Source organism: Chiloscyllium plagiosum, unplaced genomic scaffold (assembly GCF_037043375.1).
Source record: "Chiloscyllium plagiosum isolate Xiang-an unplaced genomic scaffold, Cpla_swu_hap1 HiC_scaffold_28, whole genome shotgun sequence".
In the NCBI taxonomy this organism is placed as follows: Eukaryota; Metazoa; Chordata; class Chondrichthyes; order Orectolobiformes; family Hemiscylliidae; genus Chiloscyllium; species Chiloscyllium plagiosum.
Window position 1 is genome coordinate 28562395 of NW_028270166.1, and position 14037 is coordinate 28576431.

The 14037-nt window shown below is 38.9% G+C and overlaps 1 protein-coding gene across 1 annotated transcript in view; it reads left to right on the forward strand.

Moving 5' to 3' along the window:
- The window catches only part of LOC122565296 (A disintegrin and metalloproteinase with thrombospondin motifs 6-like), a 164630-nt gene that overhangs the window by 103609 nt on the left and 46984 nt on the right, over positions 1 to 14037 (forward strand). The window contains exons 12-14 of the mRNA XM_043721104.2: positions 4216 to 4323; positions 6223 to 6368; positions 9317 to 9380. Of these exons, the coding sequence (XP_043577039.2) occupies positions 4216 to 4323; positions 6223 to 6368; positions 9317 to 9380 (318 nt within the window). The remainder of the gene's footprint in view (positions 1 to 4215; positions 4324 to 6222; positions 6369 to 9316; positions 9381 to 14037) is intronic.

The window sequence follows — 14037 nt, forward strand, 5'->3', positions numbered from 1 at the left end:
AACCAACAGAGAGTGGGGCTGTCTCCTAGCAAGGAGAGCGGTTTGCTTGTGAACTCCGGGAGCAGGGGGATTCCCCATTCAAAGGCACTTAGTCTCTGACCAAGGGACCTAACATCAGGCTGCTGAAGCCACCTCGACAACCCTTTGCCATCACCAAACTAGCAATTTGCTCCTCATGATCCACATTCCACTCTCAGCGATCCTAGACCTCTCCTTGCATGCTTTATCAGCAACAATCACTGCTCCTGGTAGATCTGGCAGAAGTAGAGAGGTGCCAGCTTCTGATTAGCTAGCAGAGGCCAGCAGGTCTTGGCAGAGTGGGACTTTTATCACTGGGGCCATAAATCCGGGGCCCCAGCAATGATGGCCTCATTCTTTACAGACTGTAATTTCCCTTCCCACATGGTTGAAGATGCCCTCCAACGCATCTCATCCACGCCCCGCACCTCTGCCCTCAAACCCCACTCCTCCAACTGCAACAAGAACAGAACCCCCCTGGTCCTCACCTTCTATTCCACCAACCTCCGCAGAAGCCACATCATCCGCCAACATTTTCGCCACCTACAAACAGACCCCACCACCAGGGATATATTTTCCTCCCACCCCTATCTGCTTCCGCAAAGACTGTTCCCTCCGTGACTACCTGGTCAGGTTCACGCCCTCCAACAACCCAACCTCCCGTCTTGGCACTTTCTCCTGCCACTGCAGGAATTGCAAAACCTGCGCCCACATCTCCTCCCTCACCTCCATCCAAGGCCCCAAAGGAGCCTTCCACATCCATCAAAGTTTCACCTGGACATCCACAAATGACATTGATTGTATCCGTTGCTCCCAATGCGGTCTCCTTTACATGAGGGAGACTGAACGCCTTCACACAGAGTGCATTAGGGAACATCTCTGTCACACATGCACCAATCAATCCCACCGCCCCATGGCCAAACATTTCATCTCCCCCTCCCACTCTGTCGAGGACATGCAGGTCCTGGGCCTCCTCCATCACTACTCCCTCACCGCCCAACACCTGGAGGAAGAACACCTCATCTTCCGACTCGGCACACTTCAACCTCAAGGCATCAATGTGGACTTCTCATTTCCCCTCCCCTCACCCAACCCCAGTTCCAACCTTCCAGCTCATCACCATCCTCATGACCTGTCCTACCTGCTAATCTTCCTTCCCACCTATCCGCTCTACCGTTCTCTCCGACCTATCACCTTCACCCCCACCTCCATCCACCTATTGCACTCTTAGCTACCTTCCCCCCAGCCCCACCCTCCCTCCCATTTATCTCCCCACCCCGGAGGCTCCCTGCCTCATTCCTGATGAAGGGCTCTTGCCCGAAACATCGATTTCCCTGCTCCTCGGATGCTGCCTGACCTGCAGTGCTTTTCTAGCACCACGCTAACCTTGACCCTAAATCCAGGGGAAGACCTGATACTTACAGGCATTTAATTCCATTCGGCCTTTCCCTATGTTAGTGATTTGGGACTCACACAAGTTTGGGGTGAGAACTTAGTTGCCAAAACTAAATATGTCCCAAGATGGCTTCTTAGTATGGGCTACAATGGAAAATCATTATACAAAGCACTGAAACGAGGAAAGTGGTACTAGATGGTTTCAGGTCTCCATTGGAGCATCACTGTTCCAGTGCTCTGTGACCAGTCTAGAAGGTCTTTACAATTGGTGGGCTGAAGTTTAGGTAAAGACTGTAAATTAATGACCAATATCGATGATACAAGTAACAGAATTACCAGGCAGGTAGAATTCTCAATACATAACAAAATAACAAACACCTCTATGTCTCTATAAGGCCTTACAGAAAGGAAATTAAGCAATAGTTTATTACATGAAGGATTAAATTAGGAATGAGGGAAGTTATGCTAAGTCTGTGTCAAACTTTGTTTGGACCCCAATTGGAGTATTATAAGCAGATCTGGTAGCCATATAATAAAAAGGAGAGGGTGCAGAGAAGACATACAAAAATTATGCCAGAAATGTGAGGAGATACATTATCAGGAAAGATAAGCAGGTTGGGTTTGTTTGAAGACCTATTATGGACATGGAAGCTAGGGAACTTAAGAAAATAAGTGATATCTTGAAAAGTGTCCAAATTACAGAAGAGGGGGTGCTGGAAGTCTTAAAATACATAAAAGAAGATAAATCCCTGGGACCTGACCAGCAATATCCCAGAACTTTATGGAAGTTAGGGAAGAGATTGTCAGGACCCTTGCTGAGATACTTGTATCGTCAACAGCCATAACAGAAAACTGGAGAGTGGCTAATGTGGTGCCATTATTGAAGAAAGATGGTAAGGAAAAGCCAGGGAGCTATAAATAAGTGAACCTGACCTCAGTGTTAGGTAAGTTGTTGGAGGGGATTCTGATGAACAGATTTACATGCATTTAGAAAGCCAAGGACTGATTAGGGATGGCCAACATGGCTTTGTGCTTGGGAAATCATGTCTCACAAACTTGCCTGAATTTTTTTGAAGAGGTAACAAAAGAGGATTGATGAAGGCAGAGTGGTAGACACTCATGTAAGTGAAATGCTGGTAAATGGGACTAGATTAGTTTAGGATAACTGCTCGGCATGGACGAGATGGACCAAACGGTCTTATTCTGTGCTGTTTAGCTCTATGACACCTTGGCCTGGGAAGGCTGGATGAGGGTGTGGTTTAGCATAAAAGAGAGAACCTAATAAAATACTAAAAGGCTTTGATACAGTAGATGCAGAAAAACTGGAATAAATTTTGTGAAGGCTCCTGGAGCGGGAGATGAGATTGGCGAAAGGTCATATAATTGTGCAGGAGGCAAAAGGTCAGTTTCCGCTTGTGTGATGATAAATGACATGTAGGTTTGCTGCAGATTAAAGGTGGATTGTATTTTCAAGGCCAATGACAGGAACCTATTTTTAATACAATAGTATGTTGTGCACAGTCATTAAACAAAGTCATATGATTAAGTTATACACTGGCAGCAAATGAGAAATACTTGCTCATAGTTTTACGGTTGGTGAAAGATGGTGTTTAATGGGCAAGGTGGTCTTGACAGAATGAGATTGAGTAAAGGTTGTTTTTCTTGTGCGGAAAACACAGTGAGCCATGGATTACAAGGTTGACGTTTCTCATTAATGGTTGCCGTGCAGAGCAGGTGTGACAGTAACTCCGGGATCCAAGTATGGTAGGTGAGGGGTGAATGTCACCATTTCCAGCACAAAATCGTTCTTTCAGATAGGCAGAAAGATACTTTTAATTTGGAAGGAATGGATATCTGCCCAGGCTGTTTAAATGTGGCAACTGAACCTGCACTCCCCTAAGATAATAGATGCGTCAGCAACTTAGTCCCTGCCCCCATTCCACAATTGGCTGGGACACTTGACTGAGCCTAACTCATTAGCTGGCCATCACGTGATTGTAAGTGGCCAACTGACCTGCCTTTGTGTGGAAGTCTTTCTCACTTAGTCCCACCATCAAGGACTCATTGCTGCAACAATTCCAGCCCACGTCTCCAACTGTGAATAACTAGAGGTCAACTGCATAAGATAGTCATCAAGAAATCAAATAGGGAATTGAAGAGAAACCTATTTGCTCAGAGTGGTGAGAATGTAGATCTATGTATCACGTAGAAGTGGTGCAAGGGAATGGTGCAGAAGTATTTAAAAAGAAGCTGAACAGGCTTATAAGGAAGAAGAGAAAAGAGGATTACGCTGATAGATTTAAACATGAAGAGAGGGGATTCCAGTGGAACATGGTCTGGAATCAGTAACAATGTGTCAAAGGTTTCCACACAAAACTCAAACCAGAGACAACAGAAATGATAGTACCAACAGATCTTTGAAATATCTTTTAAAAACAGTCCACAATATCAAAAACATTTTACAACCATCAGCAAGTATCAGAATCAAGTTGAAGGCAATAAATCATCATTGCATAGATTTATGCTAAACTTCCTAAAGGCAGGAGACATCCCTGTTGAAGCTTGCCAGTCTATAATTTTAATACCCAAACTATTAAGTAAAAGGCTTTCCTCAACTTGTAGAATATTGCTCATGACTTTTAAAGAATTTATGAAAACCTTTTGCTTGCATTGTCCCGCAATTAATTTTTGTAAAATAATGTGTGCCATCAAAATCTATAACTTAAGGCATACAATTAACTTTATTAAACATAGTCTTTTGTTTTTAGTGCTTGATACTTTCTATGAATGTTTTATTTGTAGGAGGTATGCAGTGAGTTGTGGTGTCTTAGTAAAAGCAATCGTTGTATTACAAACAGCATTCCTGCTGCTGAGGGGACAGTATGCCAATCAAATACCATTGAAAAGGGGGTAACTATAAATTTGTCTTCTTTTTTTCTCTCTGTGATAATGTTAAGTTGTCATTTTAAAGTCTACTATAATTGAGATGTTGAACTGTTTTTAGTATAATTCAGTTACAAATCCTAATTCATTAATCACATTTTTGTGACAAGTTAGGTCAACAAAGCTCACAATTTAAATAAAAATATGTTCGGAGAGAAAATATGCGCATGAAATAAATCTTAAATGGAATGTGAGTGTACTTGGGGAATGATTAAAACCAAGTATAGTGAAAAGATAAAACAGCTCATAATTTTCATATTGTGCAGAAAGATTCTAGAGATATAGAGAGAAGCCACCTGTGCTCCATTGGAAATAGGCCTAGGATCTGAAGTGAGTCACAATTTTATTGATTCTGATTCATTTATGAATTTATACACTCATTCAGATTACAGAGACCTTTATACAAATCATACTATGATGATACTATGGCTTGGAGGTATATTATGTGCTGGGTTTTTTATGCAGACAGGCTAAGACAGAGGCTGTGTGCAGTCTGCTTCAAGCCAGTAAAGAATTTGCAAGGCCTTGGGATATTTTTTAAAGTTGGAACAGTAAAAATAGCCTGAATGGGTGGGTCAAGCTCCCACAGAACCAGGATTTCAACTTTCAGTAGCTGTTGGGGTTGTGAAATCTGCTACATGTCTTTCTCTCTTTGCTACAACTAAAAGGTGGTGTTCTCTTCCTGTTGCTAGAATTGCATGTGAGACAATCTATTTTACTGACTTTGCCTTTGCTAAGGATGTGTTTATGGGATGTTACTATATTGGAACAGTTAATGAGTAGTTTATAATTTTGTTAAGTACTTTGATAGAGTTACAGTTAAACCAGTTTTTATTTTAATTTTATTTTGTGAGTATTTTAATTATAGTGTATGAATAAAATGTGCTTCGCTTCAAGCCTAGTAGTTTGGCCAATCAAATTGTACCTGGAATACAATGGCTGGCCCTTGCCTTTAAAATAAGAAAAAGTCAAGGAGATAGCCTAGATCTTAACATGTTTTGAGGGTGTTTGGTCTGGTCCATATCAATATTCTTAGCTTTAGCCTAAGCAATGGCTTATACAAATTCATGATTATTTTCATAATGCCATACTAATCAATCTAAATTATATGATCTCCTTTACACTTTAACCTGCACCCAGGAATGTGTATTTGAACACTGAGTTGTCGTGATTTATCCACACCCTTCAGTCCCTTCTACTGAGTATTCAATTCTATCCCTATATTTTTTCCTGAATCTTTCACTTATCAATATCAAATGTCATCACCCATCTTTTTCATTAACATTGATCTTGCTGTAGCAATAATCAATTATGAAGTCCATCCAACTAATATAAAATATGATTCACAATTAGCATTTGATGACAGAATGAACAGACAAATTAAATCACTGCAGTATATCAACTACACTTTTTCTCTCAAGGAAATACTAACCTACAAAGTGTGACATATTAAAAATTACAATATATCAAATTGCATTATACGAGTAACCACACTGAAAATGTTCCTCATTGGCAATGATGTGGAATGTGACATTGACTATGAAAGGCACAATATTCCTGCAAGTTCAATATAAAATATGTAAGGTATGTTGTGTCATAATGTGGAAATGTTTTTTTTAGATTACATTAGATTATTTACAGTGTGGAAACTGGCCCTTTGGCCCAACAAGTCCACACCGACCCACCGAAGCGCAACCCACCCAGACCCATTCCCCTACATTTACCCCTTCACCTAACACTATGGGCAATTTAACCTGCACATTTTCCCTGTATGATGCTTTGACTCACTTTCAACTCATCGATTATAAATTATTTCAATTGAATTAATTTTGCTATGCAAAGTTTAAATTAAAATTTCTGTTACAGTGGTGCTATAAAAGAGACTGTGTCCCATTCGGCACTAGACCAGAGGGAGTGGATGGGGCCTGGGGACCCTGGTCATCATGGGGGGAGTGCAGCAGGACCTGTGGAGGTGGAGTATCATATTCTGGCAGGCAATGTGACAGCCCAAGGTAGGTAATTAATATATAGCATTGTTATAAGTATATACCTGAAAGGTCTATAACAATGCATATTAAAATGATCCGCTTAATTATTGTCTCTACAGGTGTATTTTAAATTTTCTTATTTTAATTATCCTTCAAATACCAAGAATAAATTATGAAACTGTATATTTGTAGTCTTTCTGATTTATGCATAAATTATCTCTTTTACTGCATCCTGTAGGATTGGAGCTCAGTCAGATAAATTTAATTTTATATAATTGTATTTTTGATAGTACAAAACAGGAATATTATTGAAGAAAGAAATATGATGATACTTTTGTCTTGCGCTTAGCAGGAAAAATTAAAGAACGACAAATTCAAAGTAACACAATATTTTATAGTACAGGAGAAAAAGATGATGATTTGTTGACAAGATGTTTGAATGGTTAAGGTATTGCCACAGAGAAAGCCACATCTGCTGTTAGATGTAATTCTAGGATTACCTAGCAAAAAGTGTTGCCCAATTTTAATTGTGTTAATAGCTTCACTTATGACCAATTTAAAATAATGAGCCAAACTAATAATTAGCTTAGTTACACTTGCTAGAAGTAGAATACATTCATATGCAGATACTGTTCTCTGTAAACAAGCCTTGCCCTTTTTTGAATTACCCAAGAGCTTAGATTTCTTAAAAATCTCCCTTTCTTTCTTTATAACACCATCTCAGGCAATCAGAGATAACTCGCCAACCAACCAATTTCCTTTTCTCTTGTACAAAAAGATGTTGTGATCTTTTGAAATGTGCCAGTCTTGTATTTGACCTGATGAATGCAACATGTCCCTCTTTACAGCATGTTCAGAATTACTTGTATACGTTTAGAAACCACATGAACGTAAAAATGATCTTTCCTATTCTGCTATTAACCTCATCATTGCACTTGTTCCTCTCCAACATTAGATATGGGGATTGTAGTGTAACATTCTCACTACACGTCTTTAAAGCATGTAGGAACTACTGATTATTAAAAAGATTAAAATAAAGGAGCCTGTTCAATTCTTCAAATTTCATCCCTTCAGAATATCAACCTTCCCATTTGTCGATAGGGTGAATCTTACATTTTTCTAAGTGTGAGTTGCATTAAGTTTATTGATGGATTTTCACCATGATTTATTATTTCCTAACCATGCAAAAAATAGTAATTATATGAATAGTCAAACTCACACACAAATACAGGAATAAAGTCTAAAAAAGGGAGAGTGTCTAGTGTTCTTCGAAGGGTCGGTGTAAATGCAATGAGTCGAATGGCCTGCTTCCACACTGTAGGTTTTCTTTAATTCCTTTAAGTCTTTTACAGTGAGCATGATTATAATTTTACAGCATGCATTCATAATAATTGATTGTAGTGCTTTGGCAATTGAACATTTGATGAAACTGGCAGAATTTAGTTCACAACTATGGGGCAGAAACAGAGACATGGCCAACATAGGAAAGGAGGATTAATTACCTCATAATTGCTGCTGCATTATTTCAGTAGCTGGTTTGTGTGCTTGCAGTTTCACAAATTTAATGTGCCTCCTGATTTGATAATTTATTGACTTTTTTTTGTTATGCTGATTGTTCAATTGAGTTACCGATTCATTGACATCTATGGCTTCATTAATCCTTTGATTCATGATTTCTCCATTATTTTAATAACTTGATCTCACTGCTTTCCATTACTTTGTTGATTTATTAGACTATGAATTTATTAATTCAATATGATCTCCTTTTCCATTTCATTTCCCATGGCTGCTGCTGGATTATTTAATAATTGGTGTTTCGTTCGCTATGAATTTAGTAGTTTAGTGTTGTCAACTGCTCATTGTATTTATACAATAAACACATTGGTACATAGTTAACTGTGTTACAATGTTGATCAGCATTCTTTTTCTATAAGTGAATTATTTGCTGTTGCTATTGCATGGCATTGGTAAGCTGTTGCTCTGATTTCAAATCACAAATTTATTTGTTTTTTAATCACATGCTACTGCCGTTAGAACTTCATTAATAAATTAAGACCATATTGTTATTTCATTCTGTGTAAGTCTTGACTTTCCATGGGCAATGCCACAGTGGATCAGTCAATACAAATAGTGAAATTCTAAATGAAAACTGAAAGAACTGCAGATACTGTAAATCAGAAACAAAATCAGAAATTGCTGGAAAAACTGAGTAAATCTGGCTGCATCTGTGGAGAGGAATCAAGAGTTAACATTTCGGGTCGGGTAACCCTTCCTCAGACATCTTCATCAGACTCTTCAGTGGAATCCTTATTAATTTGACCTTGTTACATCTTTAAACAACAAATGATAAGATCCTTACTTAATTCTAATCCATCTGAATATTCAGCAAAGAGGAATTTGTGTTAGCAGTGTACAGAGTATAAATGTGTGCCAGCGATGATTAACTACCAACTTGTCTAGACAGTTTGAATGATGGGCACAATGCTCCAACATACAAGTCACAAAGCTACGAAAATATGCATTTTAAAAAAAAGATTGTATCAGTGGAAATTTAATGCTATGTTCCCATGACTTTAAAGTATAATGTCCAAATGTTCTGTGCAGTATTTGAGTTTGGGAGTCTGGTAACTGATCTGTGCTTGATTGATTAAGTCTGGGGGTAGATTCGAAGAAAGGAAACAGATGCTAGTAGAAAACTGAGCTGGATCATTGTATCAATACTTTAAAGCATTGTATAAAATGCAGTAAACAATATTCCTGCATTTTTAGAAGCTAATACCATCACTGCATTGCTTTGGGACAAATCAAACAAATAAACTACATCAAAAGCCAATTAATATAGCAGAAGCAAAATAATGTCCATGTCCTCTGATAAGACTTGGTCATGTTGCTTCTCAAAATATATCAGCCGCATTAAATAAAATAGCCTGAACCTGCCATCCTCATGTATTGATATTTATCTCCTACTCCAGACCCACTATCGGAGGACGATACTGTCTAGGAGAGAGAAAGCGCTTTCGATCATGTAACATTGATGTAAGTAAATTGTCTTGATAATTACTTGTTGTTTTGTGTTTTAGTAGTTTTTAATATGTCATACCATATTAAAATTATACAGTTCTGTACCGTAAATGTGTATCGTAAATGCATCTCCAAGTTCTGAAATGTGTACTGAAACTGAGTAGATAAAGTCTTTTAGCAGATGATTTTGGTCCTCAGCTGACAGTCTTTTCCTCTATATATTCCTTGATCTACTCCTTCATTACCCATTACTAACTGGGCTTACCTTCACTGTTCCCTGTTCACTCCACCATTGCATCTATGCTTCAGACCTTTATTTGACCTGATCACATTTTCACTTCTCAATCTTCAGTTTAGATACTTAACCTGCTTCACCTGAATCTAAACATTCCCTGTTTACTCAAAAGTCTCTTTTGACAAATCTAGGTCCTGTTCTCTTCTGTCCTCTTCATACATGAACATGTCATTCTTAAACTTCATCATTACATCCATCTTGATCCTTATTCTCACCTCTCATTACTTATCAACCTTAGTAGTCTGGAAACCTTTGTGTATGACATTCAATCTCATTCAAATGACTGCATCAAAGATGATATAACAAAATATATTTTTAGATCAGTCTTGTGATTCTTGTACCTAGGAACTATAGGAACATTTAAGCTCATCCTTTGAGCAATAGGTTGCGCTCCTGTAATTTTGCTAACCCTGAATCCTATTTATTTGGTCGAAGTTTCACCAATTACATCTTATTGCAGTTCATTGACTAAACTTCCAAAAGATGTATTCACAATGTGCTACTGCTTATCATTTAGGCTGAATGATATAACTTGGTAGTTCATACTAGGACCTGTGCATCTATTATCTCTGAATATCATGTCATGAGAGCCAATCGGATCATGAAAAGAATATACATTACAGTTCTGCAGTAATATGCCGCTTAACAAACAAATCATATGGCTTAATATGAATCCTGCGCTGTTGTGAGAGATTGTGCCATTTTCAAAAAAGATGAGGTGAGTAGAAGAGGTGCTAAAATTAAATGATAGTATAAGAACATCTGACGAGAGGCTTTTAATCACTCTTCAGGTCTTGCCCATCCTGCATTTCTCTCTCTTGCTGTCTGATGTCTGTTATATACTGTTTTTGTTTCAAATAGATAGAAAAGGAACATGTATTAGTTAAAAGGTGTGTGGCCCAATTACACAAGCTTCTATCCTGTAGGAATTTCTGAACTTTTGGAGCATGCTTACTATTGGAACCTTGCCATATTCATAGACCAACCGACATAGCAATAATATGGGATTAACAACAAAAGAATGGACATATTAGAGTGGTGTAATGGGATTCATGCAAATGATAATAAGACCATAAGACCATAAGACATAGGAGTGGAAGTAAGGCCATTCGGCCCATCGAGTCCACTCCGCCATTCAATCATGGCTGATGCGCATTTCAGCTCCACTTACCAGCGTTCTCCCCGTAGCCCTTAATTCCTCTAGACAACAAGAATCTATCAATCTCGGCCTTGAAGACATTTAGCGTCCCGGCTTCCACTGCACTCCGTGGCAATGAATTCCACAGGCCCACCACTCTCTGGCTGAAGAAATGTCTCCGCATTTCTGTTCTGAAATGACCCCCTCTAATTCTAAGGCTGTGTCCACGGGTCCTAGTCTCCTCGTCTAACGGAAACAATTTCCTAGCATCCACCTTTTCCAAGCCATGTATTATTTTGTACGTCTCTATTAAGTCTCCCCTTAATCTTCTAAACTCCAATGAATACAATCCCAGTATCCTCAGCCGTTCCTCATATGTTAGACCTGTCATTCCAGGGATCATCCGTGTGAATCTCCGCTGGACACGTTCCAGTGCCAGTATGTCCTTCCTGAGGTGTGGGGACCAAAACTGGACACAGTACTCCAAATGGGGCCTAACCAGAGCTTTATAAAGTCTTAGTAGTACATCTTATATTCCAACCCTCTTGAGATAAGAGACAACATTGCATTCGCTTTCTTAATCACGGACTCAATGTAACTGATCCTATGTTGCTAACATCAGTAAGGTAAAAGATGCCAGTTTAGAATGAGGATGTGAAGAATGAGGTCTTGGGCATTACCCCAGATAGCTATACCTGATAACCTGTATACAGTGATAAATAACAATGTGTTACAGTACATAATGCATTGACGAACCTTCTTAATAAAGAGCAAGCAGCCTCCAGGACAGTGTATATGTAGATTTTCACAGCCTGAGATGGCCCTGACTGTTTTGTCAATATATAGTTAGCAGTAGTGACTTTAAGCACACAATAAAAGAGACAATATTTGATAAAAATAGGTGGATGGACAAAATGTTGATTATTCTTTATAAAATGTGGGATTATTAATAATTTGTTCCCATATTTGGGAAAATAACCCATTTTACTGTTTCTATCTTTGAATGGAGGCATGACTGATTACCTACCATTTAGCTGGATTATTGAATGATGGTAAGCGCCAGGTCTAGATGATACTCAGAAGAAAAATGACAAACTACCTATTCTGGAGGACAGCCCAGCAGTGCAGACCAAAATGATTATTCTTTGTCTACATCTTCTGCCTTTTCTCCATGTTGCTCTGTTGAAGATATTGTTGTTCATTCTTCTTAGGATGGTATCCCTTGATTGATACCCCTTTAAGAAGCTCCTCTTTGTTTTAACATTGTACTTTAAAGCACTGTAAAGAGGGGTTTTATGTCTTGCTAATGGTAGTGAATTGTTCAAGTGTTAATTGTACTTACACTGTTAGCAGGCAAGCAATTATCTAAAAAGGATTGTTTTCTTCTCGTTGATCCAAAATTAGAAGTTAATAATTCCATAAAGTGACGTCTTGCAAAGTTACAGTGTATAAATGAGTAAAGTATCTTGACTCCTACTGAAACAATTCTTTGGTACTGTATATGTATTTTGAAAATTTGCTCTAGATACTATGGGATTAAAGCCTGTTAATACCTCCAGTTGTGCTTTAATAACATTGCTTTCCATAACATCATGACACACACAATTTTGTCCACAGTATGCTTGTGGACTTCAGAGTTGCATGTTGAAATGGCACTATTCTAAATTATTTGTGTTATAGCCATTTTTCACAAGGTCAGTAGTCTTTAAGAGCTACCAGACAAAATAATCCACCCTTGGTGTTGTTACCCAGAGTGCTGGAGAAAGATTTCATTGGATTGACCTCAGATTAGATGCAGTGAATGAAGCTGAATTAGTAGATACAGGCAGCACCCAAAGATCAATTATTTTAGTGCCACTGTGTTGAGGCCACGTTTACAGAGCTAATAATTTATTTGTTCTTTTTTAGATGACATTAGACTTCTTCTCGGGAAGTGTCCTTTGGTGACACTAACCAATTATTGTATCCAAAGTCTAGCAGGCAATGCATGTTTAACTATTGACCACCTCTTGGTGGGCTAGGCACAAGGGGAGTTGCAATGGAGCAGCCTTTTCATTGAGCATTGTGCAAGAAGCACAGTCAGGCTACTGCTGAGTTTTCTGTAACCATGCTTTTCTGTCAACTCATCCTCTGCTGAACTGGCAAATGAACATACTTGCGCTCAATTACTCATCACCATGTGCTGACCCCTCCTCTATGTTTGACTCCAGTGTAAATTCACTGCCAGTTTACCAGTTGCTTACGAGAAGTATCAAACTGATTAATAGGGCATCTTTGCAGTGTTGTTGTTATCTTCCGTCTTCTTTCCACTGTTACCAGTGGGTAGGTGCCAGCTTTTTGTATCTAAAAGCAGAAACTTAGAAGTAGAAGATTCTTCAGAGTGTAGGGAAGTGGAGAGAGGACTAGGAAGTACGAGGCCCAAAGTCACACCATCAGCAGCTTGCTCATCATGCTGGAAAATGCCGTAAATTCTCAGTAATGTGGAATGTTGTGGTACGGAAGATGCAAGGCTGTATCAACATTGGCAGATGTGTGGTGATAAAATGAAATACCTGAATGATATCTATATCTGAATGTCACAATGTGCTGCTGGGTAATGGGGTGAGGTACAATGAGCAGCATGAGATGTTTGTGATTTGATGTGTGGAAGATGTTACTGACCTTTCCCACCAACATGAAGGACATTAGACTTCTTGCGTAAGTAGTCAAAATCCTTAAGGCCAGATTCTGGGATTTGATTATCCTGGCCAGCTGCATCCATTCCTTTAAAGGGGTCTCTTTATGGGCTTTCTGGTCCTCTGCTAGGCCTTTTCTGCCCACCCACATTCATCCAGCATTACAACAAGTAGTCTAGACTCCTCCATGGGCCCTGGTGTACAGTTTGTAAGGACACTATTGTCTTTCCATTCAAGAAGAGGCCTACCTGTACCATAGGCTGTGTCACTATGCTGTTGGCACCTCCTGTTGTGCGCAGAGCTCAGGAAGTGGTGGTAAAAGAATTGACACTGTTGTTCCAATGAAGTGGAGAGTCTGAGCAGATATGCTCAAAAATCAGTGCAAATGAATTCATGTCCAACAGTTTTATCTGCCAGAATCATCTTTGTATGATCAAGCTCTGCCTTTAATCTTTAATCCTGAAACCTTCCAAAATCTTCCTGGGCTCAACATGACCATAAATACTTAAAAATATTGTTGACAAAATTCTATTTACGTAATGGGATCATTAGTGAGACCACCAA